The 18885-nt window shown below is 36.6% G+C and overlaps 3 protein-coding genes across 7 annotated transcripts in view; 2 read left to right on the top strand and 1 right to left on the bottom strand.

Moving 5' to 3' along the window:
• Window positions 1-945: 945 nt before the first annotated feature.
• On the bottom strand, window positions 946-3699 carry LOC111565865 (transmembrane protein 238-like). The gene is made up of 3 exons (XM_023266160.3): window positions 3581-3699; window positions 2762-2919; window positions 946-1345 (listed from the first exon to the last, which is right to left on the bottom strand). The coding sequence occupies exons 2-3, from the start codon at window positions 2910-2912 to the stop codon at window positions 1182-1184; spliced, it is 315 nt and encodes a 104-aa protein (XP_023121928.1). The 5' UTR covers window positions 2913-2919; window positions 3581-3699; the 3' UTR covers window positions 946-1181.
• A 1112-nt stretch (window positions 3700-4811) lies between these two features.
• LOC111565853 (coiled-coil domain-containing protein 106-like) lies at window positions 4812-14102 on the top strand. Its single transcript, XM_023266134.3, has 7 exons — window positions 4812-4983; window positions 7235-7393; window positions 7703-7894; window positions 9428-9586; window positions 9676-9876; window positions 11327-11487; window positions 13287-14102. Exons 1-7 carry the CDS (start codon window positions 4944-4946, stop codon window positions 13440-13442), a joined length of 1068 nt encoding a protein of 355 aa, XP_023121902.1. The 5' UTR covers window positions 4812-4943; the 3' UTR covers window positions 13443-14102.
• Window positions 14103-17367: 3265 nt separating this feature from the next.
• cnot3b (CCR4-NOT transcription complex, subunit 3b) overlaps window positions 17368-18885 on the top strand; it is a 45218-nt gene continuing 43700 nt past the window's right edge. For all 5 annotated transcript variants that reach the window (XR_008604147.1, XM_055017881.1, XM_055017880.1 and 2 more), the window contains exon 1: window positions 17368-17527. The gene's annotated coding sequence lies outside the window, so the exon portion shown is untranslated. The remainder of the gene's footprint in view (window positions 17528-18885) is intronic.

The following is an 18885-nucleotide window of genomic DNA, read 5'->3' as shown; positions in this document are numbered from 1 at the left end:
CAATAATATACGACTGTAAATGAACAGGTCAATGCATTAATGCAACGCTCAGCTGTTCTCTTTCATTTAAATTTAGATTTTTAAATTATTGATCTTATCTAGATGATAATTTTGTCTCAATTTTAAAAATTCAATTGTAATACTTGTTTAAGTGTTTCTCAAATGTTTCAGCTCAACATATGTGCAAACAGACACAAGAGAAATATATGACATGTACTATTTATAGTATTACATGAGAAATAAATAATGACTCTGATATTAGCAGATATACAGTAAGACATGTAAATTAACAGGAATATGCTGCTGTAGACTCACTGATGTCTGTTCTATAAATGTAAACATTACTATTCTCAGTTTTTGTTGTTTAAATAGTTGATCATATCTCTTTTTTAACCCTCCTGTTGTCCTCATTTACGGGCACCAAAAAATATTTTCTTGTCTGAAAAAAATTCAGCAAAAAAAAATCCCCCAAATTTCTGAAAATTTGCAAAACCTTCAGGAAGAAAATTCCAATAATTCCTTAAAAGCTTCCCTTAAAAGTTTTTTTTTTATTAATCCCCCACATTTGGCCAGAAAATTCTTGTAAATATTCTCAAAAAATTAGTAAAAATCTTCCAAAAAAAAAAAAAAAATCCTAAAAATATCTAAAGTGATTCCATATATATATCAGTAAAACTTCTAATATTTTCTTTAAGAACATTCACATAAAAATCAACCAAAATCCAGTGAAATTGGCTGGATTTTGGTTGGTTGGTTGGTTGGTTGGTTGGTTGGTTGGTTGGTTGGTTGGTTGGTTGGTTGGTTGGTTGAAAAGTGGATTTTTTCCCACATTTTCAAACTTTAAAACTGGTCAATTTGACCCACAGGATGACACAAGGGTTAAATTTGTAAATGTAGCAAAGTCTGTTTTAGAGTTTTCTTTTTGAAATGCAACAAAACCAGACATTTCTATGATTTAAAAAATGTATTTTATTGAAATGCAACCAGAGACCACTGCTTTACCACGTATCAGTCATAATCCAACACTTTGAAACATTTTAAAAACAGCATTAATAATGAAATGACTGTAACAGAACCACATCTACAGCTGCTTGTAACACTTCAGTTTGATTCTGTGTCTCTAGATCATGTTAATACTGACAAACACAGGCTTTTCACTGAAAGGAACGCTAACATCCTCCTCAGCGTTGGGTTCGGTACGTCTGGATCTTGCGGCTGAGATTCCGGGCGAGTCGCTCCACGGCGCTGCTGATGTGTCCGAGCTCCTTCCTGGACGTCAGACCCTCGATGTTCCCGCTGTACCACAGAACCCAGCCGGCCAGAGACATGACCACGAACAGAGCTCCTAAACAGGTCAGAATATGATTAATAATTCATACAAACATGACCACGAACAGAGCTCCTAAACAGGTCAGAATATGATTAATAATTCATACAAACATGACCACGAACAGAGCTCCTAAACAGGTCAGAATATGATTAAGAGTGTTCAAAATGTGACACAAACGATCCTAAAAAGACGAAAAATTTTCAAAATGTGACACAAAAAAACAGATACAATTTGTCATTTTGTGTTATAAAATAACACAAATGACCACAGAAAAACACAAAATGACTTACTGAGACACAAAATTATCATAAAAAGAGACAAAACGACCACAAACACACTGATAATGACCAAAAATGACCACAGAGACACAAACTGACAAAGAAACACAAAATGACCAAAAAATGCTTAAAAAGACACAAGAAGACTCAATGAGACACATAATTATCATATAAAGATACAAAATGATGAGAGACACACAAAATAACTACAAAAAGTTGCAAAATCACCACAGAGCGGACAGAAAATGACCAAAAAAGAAACAAATTGAGCACAAAGACGCACAAAACAACCACAAAAAGAAACAACATGACCACAAAATGACTCAGTGAGACAGAAAATTATCATATAAAGAAACAAAATGACGAGAGACACACAAAATAACTACAAAAATGCACAAAATGACCACATAACGGACTGAAAATGAAAAAAAAAGAAACAGAATGAGCAGGTCATGTGATCTGGAATTAACACACTTCCTGGAGAGGTGTTTCTGGAATGGAGAACTCAGTGGAAAGGGATTTAATTTGTTATTTTCCATATAAAATGTGATTTATTGCCAAATAGCTGTCATGATTCTCTCAGCTTAATAAAAGAACACAATCCAAACTATTTCTGAATCAGCTCATTTTATTATTGTTTAGCTCATTAGAAGGTGGTTGGTATTAAATTCAGATGGTTATTTAGTTGACATTTTAGTGATATCCAGTCATTTTTTACTAATAAGTGATTGTGTCCATAATAAATAATTATGGAATTTGTAAAGACATGATCATAATGAACATAAAACCATTAGTTTTTTTTACTTTTAATAAAAATGTATGCAGGATATATCCCATGCACTCAAAAAGTTGAAAGTCTGAAGATCATTTCTTCTTTTGACAGTTTCTGGTTTTGATAAATTTTGTCATTTTGGGTCATTTTTCAGGGTAACACACATTTAAAGCCAACTGTGGGTTTCTGATGGTTAAAATATGGAGACACATTCATTAACTGTTATAATTGTGGGCTGACACTGATTCACAGATTCTGGAATACATCTGCCTCCATCTACCATCTCCCAGTTTACTCATCGTGTCTTTTCCACACCTCCAGCTCTGATTATGAGTTACACACCAGTATTGACCAGTAAGTCTCTGCAGTCTCGTTACATACCAGTATAGACCAGTAAGTCTCCGTAGTCTCGTCCTTTAATCTCCAGATGGGCGAAGACTCCCACCAGCAGAATGGTTCCTCCCAGTAAGTCCATCAGGACAGCAAAGGCCAGCGCCAGTTTACAGTGGGACAGCCGGTCACATAGAGCCATGGTCCAGCTGGAGGACACAAAACACCGTTAATACCTGATGGAAGAGGAGCTGCAGATCCAGAAAAACACTAGAAAACTGCTGAGAGGTCAGCTGCTGTCACCCCTCTGCTGTGGTTTCTATTATCATACTAACATACTGTGATAACAGAGAGTTTCATAAAAAGAGAACTGATGTTGCATTTGTGCAGCAGTGGGTTTTCCAGGGTTAAGATCAAACTGTTTGGTGAATTTAGTGCATCAGAGGCCAAACAGTCTGTAGAAATAATCCAGATAATTTAAACATTTTGAAGTTATTTCAAAGACAAATTAATCTGAAATGATCTTTCTGTGCTCTAGACAAAGTAAAATGCCTTTCTGTCTGTTCTCAGTCCACATAAACATGATTATTAATAGTCTGTGCTGATGGATGGAGATCTCTCAGTTTAATTAGCTTTATTAATGATGCATATTTAGTTTATTTGGAGTTCAGACTTCATCGTGACTAAACTGCACCTCCTGGACAGTCTGATTTAATTTCTCAGCGACTAATCTACCAGTTTTCCACTGTATGGAGATGATCTGGAGTCTCTGCAGGATCTGTTTTAGGAGGAGCTTCGTGTTGGATTTCACTAAATAAGAACAAGTTTAACCTCAAACCTTAACTTTATTCCATCCATAACTTCACTTACTTGTTATTTTCGTCCCTTCGGGGACATAAAACTCCTCATGGACGTTTTTTTCCCGGATATTTACGTCTTTCTCTATTTCCGCCTTCACCTTCCAGCTCACCGTTTACCTGAGCCCCGCCCCCTCACGTGACCTCACAGCTCCCCTTCTTAAAACTTACTCATCTAGTTCTGATCATATACAGTCTATGGTTATGACAGAGTCAGGGATAATTTCATTAGTTTTTTTCAGGTTGCACAGCTGATTTTAGTGCTGATTAATTTCCACATCCTGAAGAAGAGATTGGCAGTGATTTATAGATAAACTGATGATCTATTAGTCAGATTTACACTACTTTTACTTACTGACATGCCCACCTGTTAATGTACAAAACAACAATTAATTAATAATAAATAATGAATACATAACTTTTTCACATTTATACATTTGACGTCTTTCATAAATTCTAAGACATTTCATAAAAACTAAAATATTGCAATATAACAGTATAACCACGTTGTTCTCCTCTGTTTCAAATGCATTCATTTATCCACTTATTCTACTTTATTGTGTGTCCTGGTCTCGACTCCAGCAACCCTTCACAGGATGAAATGTGAATAGAAAATATTTGGATTTTATTTTATTCAAGTTGTTCTTTCTTTTAAAAAGACAAACAAGGACAGGAAGGACACTGAACCTAATATTTTCTACTAATTTCTTCGGGACTATATTTTTATTGTGATATATGAATTATTTTTAAAAATGCATTTAATTCCATTTTTGATGCTGACATGAGCACCTTTGTTTGCACACATTGCTAATTATTCTTTAGGCAAATAGAACTAATTGCACTTTAAATTATTTTCTTTTGGACTTTGGAGATTGTATTCTAACTGTCTATTACTGTTTAATTTAATTTAAGGGATTTTGATATCTTTCATGAACTCTTTAATGTAAATTTCATAAAAGCAAAAGCAGCAGAATTTACTATTATTACCACGATTTAGAAAATATTTCAGTCGTCACTTTTGAATTGCATTTATTTGTTTGTTCAATTTTATTAACTTTTTTGTCGTTTCTTTTTACGAGACAAACTAGAGCGGAGTAGCGACTAAAACTAAATATATTCCAACCACCTTCCTTTGGGCTGAAGATGTTTTATTCTGAATTCTGGAAGAAGCCAGAAGCGCTTCTGCGCATGTGCGAGCGGCCACGCCAGTACACCTGTAGACGCCACTTATAATCAAGGGATTGCTGGATACAGTGAGCTGCAGAGGAGCAGCTGTGGCTCGTTTCAGGCCGTATTACTGAAGTATAACTGCACACAACAACAGCAGCCGGATAACAGCAGCTTTATCCGGTTATTACCAGCAGACAGCCCCAACCATGAACCCTGCAGCCGGCAGAGACGACTCAAACCCGGCAGGTAACCGCAGCACGACGCGGCGCATCCTCCGAGAGCTGCAGCTCGAACCACTCAGGGCTTTTAAATAAGTTTAAACATCCTGTCCGCAGCTTTTACAGACTAATGTGTTTGTTCAGAGTGTCTTTAAAAAGCTGGAGAAACTCGCTGTGTTTTGGTTTTCAACATAAGGAAATGAGTCCGTAATGATCAGCGACACACTTCGTTTTAAGACACTAATACCTCATCTAGTTTTCTAAACTGCCGCCTTTATGAACAATGTCTATTTTATTTATTTACTTTTTAATTTTTTTTAAATACAAGTCTATGTACACAGGAAGTATGCTCAAGTGAACAAACTAGTGGGTAATTAAATCGTACCAGGCTACAGCTTTGTTATTATAAAGCTAAATATGATTAATATAAGTCATGATAAATACTGAGTTAATGCAGCATTTATCATTACTTATATTCATCATATTTCACCTCAGAGTCAGAGTAAAGCAAACCTGTTATTTATGCCTAAGATGAACTATATTCTCAATTTTTTTGCGTTGTTCTAACTTTAGCTGCTATATAAATGTTAGCATAAATGACACATTTATTTTTTCCTTTATAACAATTTGATTATTGCGAATTACATAACAGTTGAGGAGCCTAGGGAGAAGTTACCATTTTACTTAGTTTGATTTTAATTAATGTTTAAAAATAATCTGGACTCAGCAGGCCTAGTTAGCCTACAGTAGCATACAATTTAAGCTGGCTAGCGAGAGATACTGCAAGCTAGTGTAGCATTTAGCCAGCTAGTTAGCCATTTATGTAGATTATAATACATTTTCTACTGCTTGTTTTGTTACACCTTCAAGAGCAATGTCTATATTCTTTTGTTTTTTTGCATTTAAGCATGATATGTACAAAGGAAGTATGCTTAAGTGAACAAACTAGTGGGTAATTAAATCGTACCAGGCTACAGCTTTGTTATTATACAGTTAAATATGATGAATATAAGTCATGATAAATGACTTAAATGAGTTAACTCAGCATTTACCATGACTTACATTCATCATATTTAACCTCAGTTTGAGTAGAACAAACGTGTTACTGATGCATAAGATGAATTATATTCTCAATTTTTTACGTAGTTCTAACTTTAGCTGCTATATAAATGTTAGCATAAATGTTAGCAAACACTTTTTTCTTTCCTTTTGACCAATTTGATTATTGCCGATTGCATGACAACTGGGGGGACTAGGGAATAGTTATCATTTTTACTTGATTTGATTATAACTGATATTCAAATTCACAACTTGAAAATACTGTGGAATCAGCAGGTTAGTTAGCCTACTGTAGCTAACAGTTTGATCTAGCTAGCGAGAGCTAATGCAAGTTAGTGTAGCATTTAGCCAGGTAGTTAGCCTTTTATATAGATTATTGTGCAAGTTTTACTGCTTGCTAGCTATTGTGTTACTGTATTAAATGATAGTGGACAAATCAGATTTTCTGTTATGACAGATTTTACTTATTTTTATTTATTTCTTTATTTGATTGGGACAGTGCACATTAATGAACGTCTATTTAGACAACAATAGACGTAAATATGCCAGATTATAGCAACAATGCTAATTTGCATCTGCAATCCCTAGGCAGGCACAATACAAAGACAATAAATCACAATAAAAAAGCACATTACAAAAAATACACAAAGAAGTTAAAGGCAGTGGTCACCAGACTGGTTGACTTTCAGCTGTTTAAGGTGAGTTTTGAAGGTTGCTCCCTTATGGAGACTGGAAGACTGTCACAGATCTTACTTGTCTTCACAGAAAGAGCATTTTGTCCGAAGGTTGTTTTTTTCCTCACATTTACTCATGGTCTGTTTTGTTTATTTAGTCTATCTAATGTAAGCTCTAATCCAACGTAAACAGTAGATGACTATTCTCATATCTGTAACATCTCAGATGCTGATCAAGCAAAAATACCAAACATTCTGTCACGTTGCTTTATCAAATGTGAGGTTTTGCTTTTCATGTGCATCATGATAACTGCGATGTCTTTGGTCCCAGGACAAAACAAGAAGTCTGAAAGCAGAGTTTCACACCCAGTTCCTTGTTTGATGATCAGCTTAATAAGCAGATAATGTTTTTAACAGGAGACAAACATTTGTTGTGTGAAATTCCACCATTTGAAAATGTTCCGAAAACCCCAGATATAACCAGCAGCTTAAACTGACCTTTGTAACGTGCGGAGTCTTCCACTAATTTTCTTTTCCATGTGATAGACAACTACATGCCGCAGTCTTCATCAGCAGCAGCATCATCGTCATCCTCAGCAGGAGGAGGTTTGTATCTGGATGCCTATGCCGTGTCTTTTCCCCTGGAGGAGAACGTGGAGCGACCGCCTGCCTACCACCTGAACCAGGGCCAGCAGATGATGGACGGTACGTCACGTCTGCTACACACAACTGGATTTATTGTCTGATAGCTGATATATATATATATATATATATATATATATATATATATATATATATATATATATATATATATATAAAAATAAATAATTTATTTATTAATATATACATAAATATATGTATATGTTCATTTTTCTGTCTTACAGGGTTAAATTCTATCTACTATCCTAAGTCCAAAGCAGCTGTTCTTCTGTAATTTTAGTCTTTTTTTTTTAACTGATTTCTTCTCCTCCACATCTTTAAACTGGTTCCTCCTCTGATTTTCTTCTCCTGCAGAGCCGGTGGTTCAGGAGCTGCCCTACTCTCAGTACAGTCCCTTCATCCTGGTGTCCAACCTGCGGGCTCACCTGTACGTCTCCCTGGAGAAGAACGCCTGGCTGCAGAAACGCATCGAGGAGCTGGAGGAGGAACGCAACTTCCTGCGCTGTCAGCTGGACCGCTTCATCGTCAGCATGAGGAGTCCGGAGGGTGAGGTGTCTGAAAGCAGCTTCTGGGCCTCGTTTTAACCCACTGTGGGCTCATTTCCACTGCAGTATAAAGTCCTGTAGCTCTACGGAACCAGAAGAACCACAACTAGAAGTAGAGAGAACTCAGAAATATGACACAGTTACAATGAGATAAATAATTAAAAAACAAAAAAAATGAAGTGGAAGTTCTTTGATTGTCGAAGAAACACGGTGCCTCTGATGGGATAGATATTTTACTACTTATATTTGAATTTGTTTCCACTAGGCATGGCCGATATCAGCTTTTTTGCCGATAACCAATATGCCGATATTGTCCAATTCTCAATTTCTGATTACAATATCAACCGATACCAATATCTGTGGGCTATTTAACTAATTTTAGGTAACATCACATATCTCCTGTGGTGGAATTAACACATCATACCTTATTTTATTGGCTGCATTCTCAGATGTAAACATTGTCTGTGCAAAATAAGAAAACTACTTCAACTTAAGTTGTGGAAAAAATACCATATTTATGCTTTTTTTTTTTAAAATCTTCTCAAACAACAGTTCACACTCTCCCTCCCTTTCTGAGTCGATAAATGCTGGTGAAATCCAGGCATTATTTTATGCTTTTCATGATAGGCAAAAAAACGAGAACGATATTGACAGAGATTACATTTTTATGCCGATATCAGGCCGATAATAGTTTCCACACTTGTCTCCAATATGCTTTGTGTTCTGAATTATTGTCAGTTATCTTTTTATTTGCTGTTGACTCAGTAAGTGTCACAGTTTAGTGCAGAATTTTAATTTTTTTACAGAATCTTGTTTCTGCAAACTGTTTATTTCTGGTGAATTTTTAGAAATGTAGACTGAAGTGATTTTTTATGAATTTAAAACTTAGATTTGGTTTAACCCTCGTGTCGTCCTGCAGGTCAAAATTGATCTGTTTTAAAGTTTGAAAAAAAAATATTTTCACAGTGAAACTTCTGTTGTCCAAATTTTCAACATTTTTGGGAAATCTTTGAACATTTTTTGGTGGAAAAGAAGAAATGCTAAAAAGGTTTCCAAAATATTAGAAGTTTTACTGATATACATGGAATCACTTTAGACATTTTTAGGATTTTTTTTGGAAGATTTTTACTCATTTTTTGAAAATATTTACAAGAATTTTCTTGGCAAATTTGGGGTATTTTTTAAAAATAAAACTTTTAAGGAATTATTGGAATTTTCTTCCTGAAGGTTTTGCAAATTTTCAGAAATTTGTGGAATTTTTTTGCTGAATTTTTGGATTTCTTTCAGACAAAGAAAAAATTTTTTTGCCGTCCGAAAATGAGGCAACAGGAGGGTTAAGTCACAGATGAGCAGTTCAAGGACCGTGACAGAGTTGGAAACCTGCTGACTCATTCTGTTTTTACAGTTTTTTTAGTCAGGAAGTCTTTCTAATCTGCCGGCTGGTTTTAATGGACCTGATGTCGTTTCTCCATTTCTTCTTGTTCTTTTTTGCAGCTGACATGAATCCTAACTCTGGTAGTTTTTCTTCTCACAGCGACGGAGTGGTGTGGAGACGCCCAGCATGCTGTGAAGGTCCAGCCGGCCAGCTCTCCCTCCCCTCCCTCCCCCATGACCACCAGGTCTGGAATGACCCTCAAACGCCTCCAGGGACCAGGACCAGGGCCTCGGACCCGCCGCAGCGCCCCTATCCCTGGTGAGGATTGATGCACTACTGAGGGAGTTTTACTTCTCTGTCTCACAGTGGAATGAAGGAGGTTTTCTTGTTTTTTTTCTCGGCTGTAGTGAAGGAGGAGTATCATCTGGAGGAGGAGAAATACTTCACTGACGATGAGTACGTGGAGGAGGAGGAAGAGGAAGAGGAAGACGAGGACTCTTCGGCAGAGAAGGGGTCAAAGAAGAAGGGCAGAGGCCGAGCCAACGGAGAGCCAAGGATGAAGATGAGGAGGATCTTCAGGATAACCCACAGCAGGGAGAGACAAAGAGGTGAGATCAGCTAACACAACAACACAGGATGCAGAAAACATACAGAAGAGAGGGGGACTTTTTCAATGTTTCTTGGAATCAACAGATCCCATTAAAGAAAGTAAAACCAGCAGTAAATGCATCCTGTTACCCTCTGAAGACCAAAACCCACCAGTAGTTTTGAAAGAGTGTTTTCCTCTCAAAAATTACCATCAGACAAAAATAATAAGAGAAAAATCCTCAGATTTTGAACTTAAGATAAGGTCTACTTTATTCATCCCAGAGGAAATAATTTTGCCAGAATTCAATTCAATTCAAAGAACTTTATTTTTCCGTTCACTTCATTTGTGCCAGAGCATCTGTGTGTCTACTGTACATACAATTCATGTACCCAACAACACAACAATAAACACAAGATGGGAACATTTAAGATTAAAACAATATTGTTTCTTTACAAAGGTGGAAAGTGCCAAATATGTAAATAATTCAGTACAATAAACAAACAAAAATGAGTGGAATATGCACAATTACACAGGAAATTAAAAGTAAATAAAATAGTAAAATAGAAATAACAAAGAATGCAAAGTGTCTCGAAGTGCTTGTGTGAAGTGTTTTAACCCTCCTGTTGTCCTGCAGGTCAAAATTGACCCATTTTAAAGTTTGAAAATGTGGGGAAAAAAAAGTGAAGTGAAAAAGAAGTGAAACTTCTGATGTCCACATTTTCAACATTTTTGGGAAATCTTTGAACATTTTTTGGTGGAAAAAAAGAAATGTTAGAAATGTTTCTTAAGAACATTCACAAAAAATCAACCAAAATCCAGCGAATTTCACTGGATTTTGGTTGATTTTTATGTGAATGTTCTTATAGAAAATATTAGACGTTTTACTGATATATATGGAGTCACTTTAGATATTTTTAGGATTTTTTTGGAAGATTTTTAGTCATTTTTTCAAAATATTTACAAGAATTTTCTGGGCAAATTTGGGGGATTTTTTAAAAAAAGTAAAACTTTTAAGGGAGACTTTTAGGAAATTATTGGAATATTTTTCCTGAAGGTTTTGCAAATTTTCAGAAATTTGGGAAATTTTTTTGCAGAATTTTTGGATTTTTTTCAGACAAAGAAACAAATTTTTTTTTTTGAAAGAAAATCAGATTTTTCTAATTGTTTCTGACATTATGGCTGCACTGAATACCTTTTAATAAGATAGCTGGATTCTCTCTACTTCTAGACGTGGTTGTTCTGTTTCCATGGAGCTGCAGGATTTCAGATTGTAGTGAAAAATGAGCGCACAGTGAGGAAACATGTGAGGTCCACAGGGTTAACTAGTGTTTAGATTATTCCTTTGTGCCACAAATCTATTTATTGTCCAAAAACAACTAAAACAGACCCACTGGTTGACTAAAGACCTGCTCTGTACAGCAGTCAGTCCTCACTGAGAGTATTTTTTCTGTTTTCTGCTCCGTCCCCAGTTAAAGACCCAGACGGGGTTTTGATTCGGTATAAGAAGATCCTGTCCACCTACCAGCGGGTGAGGAGCATGTCCAGAGCCTTCCAGATCCATGGAGTCGACCGCAACACCATGGCCTCCACCTCCCCGATCGCCGAGCTGCTGCTGGTGGCTCCGGAGAAGGTCAGAATTTAGAGTTCCTGGTCTGCACTTAGTGTGCGCTGAAACAAGGAATGAATTCAGTTCAAAATGTGTCATATTCATAGTGAAAACAACACATAATTTCCCTGGAAAGTTTGGTTTGGGAACTCATTTAAACTCTTTAGAAAATGACAACACTTATCAGTCAAACAGAAAGAATAATAAGACTTTCAACTTTCTGACGGTCCTTGAACTCATCATCTTCCATCAGAAAACTCAACAAAATCTGAGCTCAAGCTTGATTTTGATGAGTTATGATATTTCACTAAAATTCCCCCAAAATACTGCTAAATGTAAACCATTTGCTCGACGCAGATCATTTAAAAAACAAAAAATTCAGTTCTCCCTGCTGCAGCTGTGGAGCCACGACTGACTCAGCTGAGACCGACTGTCACGCAACAAAAATTCACTGAATTTTTCAGTTTACTCAAAGCAGATAGGAGACGAATCTGGAAGCAAACTAGAAATGTAAAAATATAGTAAAATAGTTTGTAGAGTCGCTTTTTTTTCAATATGGCTAACACCGGTAGGCAATTCAAAAATGTTCTAAATGTTAATTTCAGTTTTGTATTCATCCATCCATCCGTCCATCCATCCATCATCCATCCATCCATCATCCGTCCATCCATCCATCATCTGTCCATCCGTTCATCCATCCATCATCCGTCCATCCATCCATCATCTGTCCATCCGTCTGTCCATCCATCTGTCCATCCATCCATCCATCCATCCGTCCATCATCCATCCATCCATCCATCATCCATCCGTCCGTCCATCCATCCGTCCGTCCATCCGTCCGTCCATCCATCCATCCATCCATCATCCATCATCCATCCATCATCCATCCATCATCCATCCATTGTCTGCCTGGTGGATCCCGAGGCGTTCCCAGGCCAGATGAGATATATAATCCCTCCAAAGGGTTCTGGATCTACCCGGGGTCTCCTCCCAGGAGGATGTGTTCAGAAAACCTCCAAAGGAAGTCTCCCTGGAGGATCTGAATCAGATGTCCAAACCACCTCAGCTGGTTCCTTTAGAGGTGAAGGATCAGCAGCTCTACTCTGTGCTCCCTCTGGATGTCTGAGCTTCTCCCCCTATCTGTAAGGCTGAGTCCAGACACCCTACAGAGGAAGACTATTTCAGATGCTTGTATCCATGATCTCATTCTTTGGGTCACTACCCAGAGCTCATGACCATAGGTGAGGGTTGGAACGTAGATGGACGGTAAATCGAGAGTTTAAATTGAGAGTTGACGCTGCACCAATCCTCCTGTCCATCTCTAGCTCCAATTTCCCATCACTAGTGAACAAGATCCTGAGATACTGGAACTCTTTTGCTTGTGGAAGCAACTCCCCTCCAACCCAGACGAAACAATCCACTGCTTTCCATCAGAGAACCATGGCCTCGGACTTGGAGCTGCTGAAGGTCTGATGAAGCCAACAGAACCACATCATCTGCAAAAAGCAGAGATCCTGAGGTCCTCAAACCAGACACCCTCCTTACCCCATCTGAGTCTTGACATCCTGTCCATGAAGACCACAAACAGAATTGGAGACGAGGGACAGCCCTGGAGGAGTCCAACACCCACTGGAGATGTGTCTGACTTTGAGTTTTGTTTCCATTTTTGTAAATTAAACAAATTGATCTTATATTGTTTCTTGTTTTTATGATCTATGGCGTTACCACTGCATGCTCCATTGTGTCGTTATCAGACTGAGCTTTAAAAAGAGTCTAGAAAGTCCAGATTTCTGCTTCTATGAACGGTTCTGATGTTCCTGCAGGTGACAGAAGTCGGGGAGTTCGAGGCATCGAAGGAGAAGCTCCTGGATTATGCCCGGCGGTGCTACAAGACGATGGACGAGGCGACGCACTCCAAAGTCCAGACCATGAAGAAAACTCACAAGTTGCTGCCGATCTCTTACAGGTTCAGAAACTGAGCAGCAGAGCAGGAAGAAGAAGGAAATGTTTGGTTAAATCAGAGTTTTCTACACCACACACTGACTTTTACAGCTCGTTAGATGTGAGACTGAGAAGATTAAATGTCTGTTTGAGAAGAGTTTCTCCAATGAGCAGCTTGATTTCTATAAATACTTTTCTTTTTGCTTCATGTGCAGCCAGTAGAGGTGAAATTATTTTTTTTTTGATCAGATTTTGGTTTTCAGCGTAGAGACTGAAGTAACTTCTGTTTTGTGTTTCTGTTTTTTCGACTAAAGCTCGATGAACTGTGAAATCTTTGGACGTGATTTTTTTTTCTTCAGATCAGGTATCAAAACAGTCAGATAGAGTTTGACTTAATGTGTCTTTAATTTGTGAAAGATTGTTTTGCTTTGTCAGTTAAACTAATTTCTTTCATTTTTTTCTCTATTAGATGAGAAAGTAATGTGTGTTTTCTTCATTTTTTGAGTTACAGAAATATAAGTGAACATTTACATTTGTTATCAATTATTCAACAAAGCAAGTTTATTTATTTATGTATTTCATGCCTTAATTATGAAAGTATTTAAGTTTCAAAGTATTGATGTTGCTGAAATGTTTGGAATTATGACTGAAAACAGAAGATGTAAAACATCATGTCATGCAAAAAAATAAATGTTGTTACAGATATTATTGTTAGTTTTTCTTCAGAGTCAGTCCATCTTCTTGAGAAGTTCAAATTAGAGAGTGAATTCAACCTTGGGGATCCTGAATTCAAAGGAAAATATATTAAAAAATAATATCAGACTTTCTCCTCGCTTGACCAGGATTTCAGCAAAATTGTACTTTTCAGAAGGATTTAGACTTTTTTTTAAAGTAAAAACATCCTAATTATACACGTGGAAGTCATCATTTATGAGCAGAAGCAAACAGACTGCTGAAAATATCTGATTTATAATTTTAACAATATTAAAGTGAAGCAGAGTTAATATCACGCACTTTACTGCAGCCTGCAGCGCCCTCCAGTGGGAGAAAATAGTAATGCAGCATAAACAAGCTGCTCTTACATTAATTGTCTAAATTGTTTCTGAAATTACAAATTGAGACTTAAGAAAGCTTCATTAATGCTCTTAACATCTAAATTCAATATCAAGTAGCAACAGCTCACCTTTATGAAGTCATGTCTCAGCACATTTTGTTCCTGTCACTTTTTACTCCCTCATTTTTCCTGCATCTCTGTAGAAACAGAACAACCACAGTCGTAGAGAGAACATGTAGAATGACTCAGTTACTCTGCTATAAATCATCAATAAATAAAAGTTGAGTTTGTTTAATTACTGACTTTGCAAAAATGGAAAAACCTGCAATCATTTTTTCCCACAGGTGCTGCCAACGCTAGAAAATAGTGATTTAACACAAAAGATATCTTGCTGCTTACTTTTTAAAACTGCATTTCCATCCTTCTCTCCTCTCTGTGTGAACAACACAGTTGGCTGAAGTATTACAGAATTTTCTTCCTTTTTTTGAGCAAATGTTTGATTTTGGCAAATATTTAAATGAGACATGAAGGACAAAATAATTTAAATGAAATATTAACATTTTAAGCTCAGATTTGGTTATTTTTCCAGATGGAATCACACATGAGGAGTTTAAGGACCACCAGAAGTGGAAAATGTGACAATTTGTTTTTAAAAAAAAAAAAAAAAATAGAGAATTAAAGAAACGACATCACACCAAAGAACCAGGCAGCTAAAAGTCAAATAAAACCAGAGAGAAGATCTAAAATAAACAGGACAGAATACAGAATAAAACACTAAAACTAAACAAAGCTAAAAGTAAACCTCACATAAAAGCAAGTCTGTAAAAGTGGGTTTTCAGAAGTGATTTAAAAGAAGTTAGTGACTCTGCAGGTTGATCCAGAGTGGAGGTCTAATACTTAAACATATGACAATTTAAATAAGTTTACATGTAGATTAAAATGTTACAGCATCATAAAATCACAACATCATGATCATACATGGGAAACATAAACACCTGAATGTCTCTGAGGACAATAACAGAAACAACAAACCAACCACGCGTTATGATTGTAGCCATTTAAATGCATTTTAATCAATCTGATTGATGATTCACAAAAAACAGGTCAAGCTTTAGGAAGAGAAACCAGAAAATGCGACTAAAACACCCCAACATCATGGAAACAAGAATTAGATTACCATGAACATTTCTGTGACTGATCACATTTAAAATCTGTTTTAATTTGAGTTTTTATAGGTCGTGCATGTGTTAAAAGGCCCATATGTTAAACTACATGTACAGAATGCATTGTGAAACTCCAGGAAACCTCGTATAAATATGTTTGAAATAAGGAAATTTCAGGTAGATCAGCTCTGACACACCTGAATTATGACTAGCTGAGGCTTTTCAGCTCTAAAAATGATAAATCTTGATACTACACCGTACAGTTTCCAGCAGCTGGAGGCTTTTATAGCAGCAGGTTGATGTCTTTGGGTTTTTAAATTCAACTGTTCATCAGTCAAAAGTAAAATCTTCATATTTTTGGGGGCATGTTCTGTAAATATTGTTGAAATAAGACTTGGTTAATTTAAACTTGAAAATGTTTGTTTGTATGGACACTATGTAGATGTGTGGGTTGGTGCTTAAACCTGTGATTTTGATGATTTCAGCCTCTAAACATGCTGGGTGATAAATGAAAACTGTGAAGGTTTTAACTCTGAGCAGCACGGAGAGCTGGAGCTGCAGCGACTACAGAGGTACGAAGCCTTTAAAGCCGGATCAATAACTGACTGTTCACTGACAGGTCGGCAATAAATGGTGAGGTTTATTAATCATAATAGAGGTCAGATGCTGCAGGGTCGACACAAAACACTCAATTATGACTCTTATCCTCTTAAATCACCAGATTCTTTCCCCATGTGGGAGTGATGACATGAGAGGACATGAAAAAAAACAGAACATCTCAGTGATTTCAGTGTAAGTGACAGTCAATATGATGAAAAATTCAATAAAATAAAAAAGAAATTGAAATTAAACATAAAAATAATCAATAATTATCACATTAAAAAACAAAATGCGACCAGCAGTAATGTAGAAAAAGTGAAAAAATTAACGTACAAAGATTTTTTAAAATACCTAAACAAAATCTTTTTTATGTTTGTTTTCATAATTTTTAATAATGATGAAAACCATGAGGATTATAATTTAAATCACTTAAATCATATATATATAGACACATACAAATCATTTCTGTTTAAAATGTTTTAATAATTGTAAAAAAAAGAAAAGAAGAACAGTTTAAACAAAAACAATAAAAAACAATAAAGAAAACTAACAAAATTACATTCACCTTGTACATTTAGACCTTAATTAAATGTTTTATGACAAGAAAACACGAATTAAAATATACATAAATTATTTATTTGTATTTACAAAAATAGAATCATTTATAATTTATAAATAAATAAATTAGATGTATAATTTATTTATTTACAAACTATATATATATAATTTATATTATAACAAATACATATTTTGTATATTATTATAAACACATATTATTAATATATGTACATATATATATATATATATATATATATATATAATACAAAATGGTTTTGTGGATTAAACAAATAATCAAATAATGACTCGAATAATAAATCCATTCCTGCTAAGCTAAGGCAGTAGTGGACTGCTTTTCCCACAACCCCCTGCGGCCAACGGGAAGGGCGGGGGTGGGAGTACAGTGAAAACTCAGTTTACCCTTTGACCTTTCCGAGACCTCCAATCAGAGCGGGACTCACGCTGGAAGTAGTAAAACCAGACCGTCATGACGGACAGCCGCTTTACACGAATAAGAGTGCGGGAGCGGCCTGAGCGGGCCAATCAGAAGCGAGGTGGGCGGCGCTCCTGTCCAACGGGGCATCGGAGGAGGAGGTGTTCCTGGTAGCCATCTTGGATGTGCGGAGTGATTGTTTAGCGAGAAGAATTGACATTTTTTTTTTTACAAAATAAGCCTTCATAGTGAGTCGCTGAAGATCTGACGGAGAGCGGCGACAGAGGAAAGCGATCGTAACTCGGCAAAATCCAGGTAAGTTGGCCTCGGAGCAAAAGGTGATGCATTATTTGTGTGTCTTCCCCCTTTTCTGTCTCCTCTCTCCCACATCAAACAGCGCAGCCGGTGGAAGCTGCAGCTCCAACACTGACAGCAACTTCTTGTCCGGCTTTGTGCTCCCAAAACGGAGGAAAAGCTCAACTTCTAGGGTAGAGCCGCGGTGTGTGAGCTCGGAGTTGGCGGTGGAGTGTGTGTGTTCGGATGTTGGTGCTGGAGTGTGTGTGTGTGTGTGTGTGTGTGTGTGTGTGTGTGTGTGTGTGTGTGTGTGTGTGTGTGTGTGTGTGTGTGTGTGTGTGTGTGTGTGTGTGTGTGTGTGCGTGCGTGCGTGCGTGCGTGCGTGTGCGTGTGTGTGCGTGTGTGTGCTCGGATGTTGGTGGAGTGTGTGTTGGTGCCCACTGTTGGCACTCGTGATGCCCGCATTGTTGATCAACATCCCGGGATAACAAACTCTTCCCCCCTGGTGAGGAAACACCGTTTGGTTGTTTGGTTAACTTTGTCCAAATATGTCATGTTTTCATGTTTGGCTGTAAAATAGTCCAGAAACAGGCAGTAAAAGGAGCAAAGTCAGCTGGTCGGTGTGAATGTGTGTTAGCGGGACAAGAGGGGGTCTGTGTCCAGATGTGTGCACCTGTCTAGATTGATAAATAGATAGATAGATGCTTTAATTATCCCAAGGGAAATTCAAAGTATTGTTGGTCAACTTTAACTCATTTAGAGCAACTTTAACTATTATGAAACAACTTTAACTAATGTACAGCAAGTTTAACTCCTTTAGAGCATGCATAGATGGATGGATGGATGGATAGATATTTTATTAAACCCAAGTGAAATTCAAGTGTTCAGCAGCTTATTGTCACTGCATTTCTGCAACAAAACTTTATTAGGACTATATATATATATATATATATATATATATATATATATATATATATATATATATATATATATATATATATATATGTATATGTATGTATATATATATAAATGCTCAAAGTGGTGGCCATTGGCTTCCAGAGATTTCTGTTCTGTTGTAGACGTCGCTTGTTGATGCTACATTCATGAGGGTAATGCCATCTGTTGGAAAAACATCGTAGAACAGGACACAATGTTATCGTGATTTGATCAAAGTATATATATGTATAGAAGTACTTATACAAATTAAATATTTATTGAAGTTTTTCTTTTCCTGATGTGTGTATACATTGTTTTGGCTGACTCTGTATCAATCCAAGTAAATAGAAACAAGTATTTAAAAAAAGTGTAAAAGTTTGATAGTGGAAGGAGGAGCAACGTCTGCTTTAAAGTGTCTGATTCAAGTAAAATTCTCGGTTTGA

This window comes from Amphiprion ocellaris, chromosome 15 (genome assembly GCF_022539595.1).
Source record: "Amphiprion ocellaris isolate individual 3 ecotype Okinawa chromosome 15, ASM2253959v1, whole genome shotgun sequence".
Classification (NCBI taxonomy): Eukaryota; Metazoa; Chordata; class Actinopteri; family Pomacentridae; genus Amphiprion; species Amphiprion ocellaris.
This window is presented reverse-complemented; position numbering and strand designations above follow the sequence as displayed.